This window comes from Lactuca virosa, chromosome 1 (genome assembly GCF_052849685.1).
Source record: "Lactuca virosa cultivar CGN04683 chromosome 1, Lactuca_virosa_CGN04683_v6, whole genome shotgun sequence".
Taxonomy (NCBI): Eukaryota; Viridiplantae; Streptophyta; class Magnoliopsida; order Asterales; family Asteraceae; genus Lactuca; species Lactuca virosa.
In genome coordinates this window covers 98,787,048-98,793,835 of record NC_136426.1, presented here as the reverse complement: position 1 = coordinate 98,793,835, position 6,788 = coordinate 98,787,048, and the positions used below count along the sequence as shown (strand labels likewise).

At 32.9% G+C, this 6,788-nt stretch overlaps 1 protein-coding gene across 1 annotated transcript; it reads left to right on the top strand.

The window, feature by feature from the left end:
- Positions 1-1,881: 1,881 nt before the first annotated feature.
- On the top strand, positions 1,882-2,334 carry LOC145117758 (uncharacterized). Its single transcript, XM_079054073.1, has one exon. The coding sequence runs from the start codon at positions 1,882-1,884 to the stop codon at positions 2,332-2,334; it is 453 nt and encodes a 150-aa protein (XP_078910199.1).
- The last annotated feature ends 4,454 nt before the right edge of the window (positions 2,335-6,788 follow it).

The window sequence follows — 6,788 nt, the reverse complement described above, 5'->3', positions numbered from 1 at the left end:
CATAAAAGTTGATATAGATTTGTTAATTATTTATAACAAAGTCATAAAAATATTAAAAAAAACACTTTGAAGTTTAAAAAAATCAATTTATTTAGATTTCCATTTATTTTAGTAGCCCGCAGATGTTAAAAAAACAAACAGTCTTCTTTTTTCAGACTGCAGGCGTTTGGTCCACATCTTCTACTGCAGAGGTCTACAGATGTGGTCCGCAGACTGCAGACATTTTGCCTCAGAAAAAACAAACAACACCTTAATCTCTTGAAAAATATAATCCAAATTATTATTGTAATCATATTTAACAAACACATGATATGTAACGTAAACCAGGAAAAAAAATATATTCATTTGGATAAGTTACTTATATTGCAAATTTATTAGCTCAATTATGGTGAAGGTACGATTTCTATATTTGATGTATGATGTATTGGCAAATTTACTTGTCACACACTTCCTTTTTAGGAGAACATGGAGTGTTACAATCTAAGTGTGATGTTATGATGTTTGATAGATACACGGCTTTCCTTTTATAAAGTTTTAAATGTAACACACTAACATGTATGTGACACATTAGTTCCCAACCATGTGAATTTTATGTGGATGGAAATGTGACAAAAGAGAACATATAACTATTTGAAGATTAGACGTGAGTAAATAGCATGTGACTCGTCTCTAAGACGATGCAGTATGGGCCAAACGAGAAACGACACGGGTGACGTGGCCGTTGACAACGACGTCTTGACGGGGGGAACACCGCCCCCCTGCTCGTTGCAACTCGTCGAGATTGGATCTCGTTGGCGTCACGACCGGATGAAACGAAGAAAATGTGACCGTTTGCAAACGTTTTAATTGCAACGGTTTAAAAAAAATTAACTATTAAAAAAAAACAATTTACCCTATAAATACCTACCATTTTATAAAAAATTTCACACACTTTCTCTTCTCCTCTCTACATACTTTCAATTATCTTCAAAAAAAATATGGATCCTTTCGACTCGTCCGATGATTCAGATGACGATATTTTCTTTAGGATGATGTATCATTATTACACTACCGACCTGCTACAACCAGACCCAGCCCCGCTACTAACAAGACGTGTGATGTTAAACAGAAATCGCGAGGAAGGACACGAACATCTATATCGCGATTACTTTGCGGATAATTGTGTATACGGGGCGAAGGACTTCAAAAGAAGATTTCGTTTGAGTAGGGATGTGTTCTTACGAATCGCCAACGCCTTGGAAAGCCGGTATCGTTTCTTTACTATACTTTTATACAAAATAAATAAAAATGTACTACATGTTTCTTTAATTTTACAACATATGCAATATATTTTTAAACTGTAGTTAATTTATGTTTAGGTACGAATTTTTTCAATTAAGATATGATGCTAGAGGTAGACGAGGGTTTACAACGTTGCAGAAATGTGTTGCGGCCATTCGTTTGATGGCTATAGGGGAGTCACCCGACACCATGGACGACTATATGAGAATGTCCGAAAGAACCGCAAGAGAGAGTTTGTATACATTGTCAAGGGGTGTTGTTGAAACTTTTGGAGACGTGTATTTGCGGAAACCTTCGTTGCATGATTTACAAGAATTGTATGCGGCGCATGAAGAACGCCATGGGTTTCCCGGAATGATCGGAAGCATTGATTGCACACACTGGAAATGGAAAAATTGTCTGGTAGCATGGAAAGGGCAATAAGCAAGTGCTCATCACGGATCACCTTCGTTGGTGTTAGAGGCTGTCGTTTCTCAAGATTTATGGATTTTGCATGCATTTTTTGGGGTTGCGGGTTCCAACAACGACGTCAACGTTCTTGATCAGTCGCCAATATTCGACGATCTTTTGAATGGAAAAGCCCCGGATGCTCCTTTCACGATGAATGGAAACGAATACAAATATGGGTATTACCTTACAGATGGAATATATCCTCAGTATTCCACATTCGTGAAGGCATTCTGCCACCCGGTTGAAGAACGAGACAAATTTTTTAAGAGAAGACAAGAAGGAGCACGTAAGGATGTGGAACGTGCTTTTGGAGTGCTGAAGGCGAAGTGGCATATAGTCGAACATGCAGCACGACCATTGGATTTAGAAACTCTACGATATATCATGTATGCATGTATCATAATGCATAACATGGTAGTAGAAGATAAATGGCGAAATATTGCACACTATATCCCAACGGAGCCCAGACACGTTCAGTTTCAACCAGGAACGGCAGATTATTTGCATCGCGTTGTTGACATTCAGGACGCAAATAAACACAGACAACTTCGAGAGGACTTGGCGGATTATATCTTCTATGGTAACAATAACGATAACGAATAGCGTTGTATTTTTTTTTTTTTTTGAATTTGGATGTTATTTCTTTTTTTGTTTTTGGATATTATGTGTAATTTAGTCTTTATGTTAATTTTAATCTTTAAAAATCTTTAATTGTTATTTATAATTTTTAAACATTATGTTTTATTTATTATGTTATATTTAAAAAATATTTGTCTAAATTTAAAAAAAAAAATCGAAATAAATAAAAAATAAATTATAAAATGGAAAAAAAGTTGGTGTCATAACAAAATACAACATGTTGCCCATTTCCCCACTTGGTGTTATAACACCATTGATGATGTGGCATGTGATGTGGCACCAAAATGGTGTTACATCTAATTGCCCACACCTAGTGCTCTAACTAATATCATGATATTCTGATTCTATGTACTTATATTAATATTTATATGTTAGATAAACCTTTTAAATGAGCAAGAACGAACTCATTTGACCTTGTAAAGGTTCTCCTAATTAAAGTAAAACTGTTATTTACTCTAATTTGGTTTTACGAAAGATCTATTTTAAAAAAAACACCGTAAAAAGAGAGTAGATCCCTCGAAATCTTCTAAGTAATACTATTCAGATCCTCATGCTTACATCAAAGAGGAAAACACGTGCTACATCCATTTAGATTTTGACTTTTGACTTTATCATTCTTTGTGCTTTTCAATTTACTATTTTTTTTTTGAGGAACCATAAGCGATCCTCATACAAATTTTGTGATTTTTTTGCTAAATATACATTCTTACATTGTAGACCGTCTTCCACCACGATTTGAATTTAATTGTGTTCATTTTCATGTTATTTTATAAATGGCAAAATATGAATTATGAATCAACTATATATATATATATATATATATATATATATATATATATATATATATATATATATATATATATATATATATATATATATATATATATATATATATATATATATATATATATATATATATATATATATATGGGAAAAGGGAATATACATTACAGCTCCACCTAAGCTTAGGTACTAAACCTCTTGAAAATACATTGTTTTACTATATAAAGATTACAGTTAATGGATTCACGATTAATACTTCAAGATGTAAATTCAAGATCGACACAATAGAGTTTAGGGTTTAGGGTTTAGGGTTTAGATTTAGGGTTTAGGGTTTAGGTATAGGTTTAGGGTTTAGATTTAGGGTTTAGTGTTTAGGGTTTAGGGTTTAGATTTAGGGTTTAGGGTTTAGGTTTAGGGTTTAGGGTTTAAATTTAGGGTTTAGGGTTTAGGTTTAGGGTTTAGTAATGTTCACTTGGGTGAAGTAATAAACGATAATTGAGGAAAGAAAACAGGTATGATAAAATGATAATGAAAGAAAGAAATGTTGTGGAGGATGATATATTTACCAAGTGAAACCAAACCGGGTATATCTAGCATGTTAAAACGACATATTTTAGAAGTTTAGTACCTAAGCTTAGGTGGGGCTGTAATGTATATTCTCTATCCCCTATATATATATATATATATATATATATATATATATATATATATATATATATATATATATATATATATATATATATATATATATATATATATATATATATATATATATATATATATATATATATATATATATATATAAATGGTCCCTGTGGTTTCCGAAAATCTGAAGTTTAGTCCCCAATTTATAAAAACCTCATAGATGGTCCCTGTGGTTTCAAAACTTTTAACAAATGGTCATTTTCGCTAACTCCGTTAACATTTAGCCGTTAAGTGAAGGGCATTTCTGTCATTTCACAACCACAGGGACCATTTATGAAGTTTTGTCTTATTTTAAAAATAAATAATAAATAAATATAATTATTTAATATTAAAGGGTCTCTCTCTCTCTCTCTCTCTCTCTCTCTACCCAAAAACCCATTGATAGGCTGCCGACAAGGTGTTGGAGTAGATCGTTCTCTTTCTTAATCAGAACATAGGAGTCGATGGTTATCTCTTTCGATCCATAGCTAGTAAACAAACAAGATCAGAGGATTGATTTTTGTGTGTTCATAAAAAAAAAAAGATTTACAGATTTGTCAAGATTAATGACCCATTAATGGAGTTGCCCAATATCAGAGGATCAATTTTTTTTGTGTGTCCTTCCCACTGCTTCTCCTTATTCGTCTACAACTCCATCCGGTGGAGTTTCCCAATACCAAAAACAGTGTCGTTCAAGACCAAAAACCATAACCCACTTCACTTTCTGATTATGAACTAGAGCATATACAATAGCTTGCATCGATACTTCCTCCCTCTTGACTGCTGATTGCATCTCTTCCCTCCTCCATCTTCACCATCAACATCCATCTCTTCCTCTTCCCTCTCCACCAACCACCCGTGTCATCTGAATTGCCCCTTCGTGACCTATTTATCGTAATCTGAATTGCCCCTTCGTGACCTAATTATCATCATCTGAATTGCCCCCTTGTGCAGCAAAAATGTTCAATTTTTTGCATCATTGATGGAACCCAACCCTCAAAAGTTTTTTTTAGCATTTGAGTTCATTTGATTTGGCTAGTGTTCCCTTTTTGCATCTAGGTTTCATCTATGTTGGTAGTCGTTGGTCATGGTGGTAGTGGGGGGATTTGAGAGAAAGCATATGATTTATTGATCTGGTTTCATCTGGAAGGTTAAGTTGACGATGGGACCAACGTTTCCAATGGTCGACCCATTATCTTCATATGCCTCTTCTCTGAAAGTACAACTATACAGGGAAGCATGGTGCAAGGAGACACCATTGATTTAAATGTGAAAATGGATTAGTCTATTACCCTTCATCGTTTCAAGTTACTTTTGCATTTGTGGACTCTGGGATTTTTTATCTTTCTCGGTTGCACTTGAGCTCCCTTGATTCAGCAAAGGAAAATTGCAATGTCAAATCTTTTTTTCTCCTTTTGGGTGATTTATTGTGTGTGTGTTTGTTGAAAATGGTATGTATGTGTTTGATTTACGGTGGTAATTAGAGTTGCGATTGTGATTTTGATTAGATTAAAGAGATGGACGTGTTGAATGCCCTTTAACTTTTTGGTTGAAGAAATGAACATGTTGAATGTTCTTTAATTTCTGGGTTGAAGATATGAACATGATGATTTTGACATATTTAAAGAGATCAACGTTCTTTGATTTCTCATTGAGAGAGAGAGAGAGAGAGTGGCCCTTTAATATTAAACAATTATATTTATTTATTTTTTATTTTTAAAATAAGGCAAAACTTCATAAATGGTCCCTGTGGTTATGAAATGACAGAAATGTCCTCCACTTAACGGCTAAATGTTAACGGAGTTAACGAAAAGGACCATTTGTTAAAAGTTTTGAAACCATAGGGACCATCTGTGAGGTTTTTATAAATTAGGGACTAAACTTCAAATTTTCGGAAACCACATGGACCATTTTTGAAGTTTTGTCATATATATATATATATATATATATATATATATATATATATATATATATATATATTAAAATGACAACATTAAATTGACAACAAATTTGGTTAAACATGCATGTCTTTTAGCTTTTAATAATTAGAGGGGCGTATGTGTGACGATCACTTGTGCTTTGCTTCTTTACGTCTCACGCAGAAAATCAACAACGCCCCACTCCGATCTGCCCTCCGCCCAACAGCGCCTCCTCTCGCTATACCCGCGCTGCTCTCGCTATACCCCTCTGATAATTGTCTTTTCACTCTCCATATCTACTACAACCTATAATCACATGTGATTAAATAAATGAGAAAATTTATTGAATCGAGGACATAAAAACGAATCATTTACATATAAATCATATGTGATTAAATATTGAATCGATAACACGAAAACTAATGTTGTTCACATAAATCATATGTGATTACATACCAATCATATGTGATTATATATGTCTAATCGCATATGATTTATGTGGACAAAATTTATTTTCCCGTTGTCGATTCAATAGTTGGTCTCGTGTATTTTATGTATCTAATCACATATGATTTATATGGACATTATTCATTTTTGTGTGTTCAATTCAATAGTACACACACTTTGTGGACATGTTTAATTTTTACATTCTCGATTCAATTGTTGTTCTTGTATATAATCACATGTGATTATACGTATCTAATCAGATGTGATTAAATACACAAGATCGGCTATTGAATTGAAAATGCAAAAATGAATATTGTCCAAATAAATCATATGTGATTAAATACATATAATCAAATGTGGTTATATGTATCTAATCACATATGATTTATGTGGACAAGTTTCATTTTCACATTATTGATTCAATAGTTGTTTTTGTATATAATCACATGTGATTATACGTATCTAATCACATATGATTTTTATGGACAATATTTGTTTTTTATTTTCGATTCAATATTTGTTTTCAGGTATTAATCACATATGATTATATGTATATAACTAGATATGATTTTTGTTTGTAAGATT

Excerpts from the sequence above, each read along its gene's own strand:
- LOC145117758 (XM_079054073.1), top strand. The coding sequence starts at position 1,882 with ATGAATGGAAACGAATACAAATATGGGTATTACCTTACAGATGGAATA.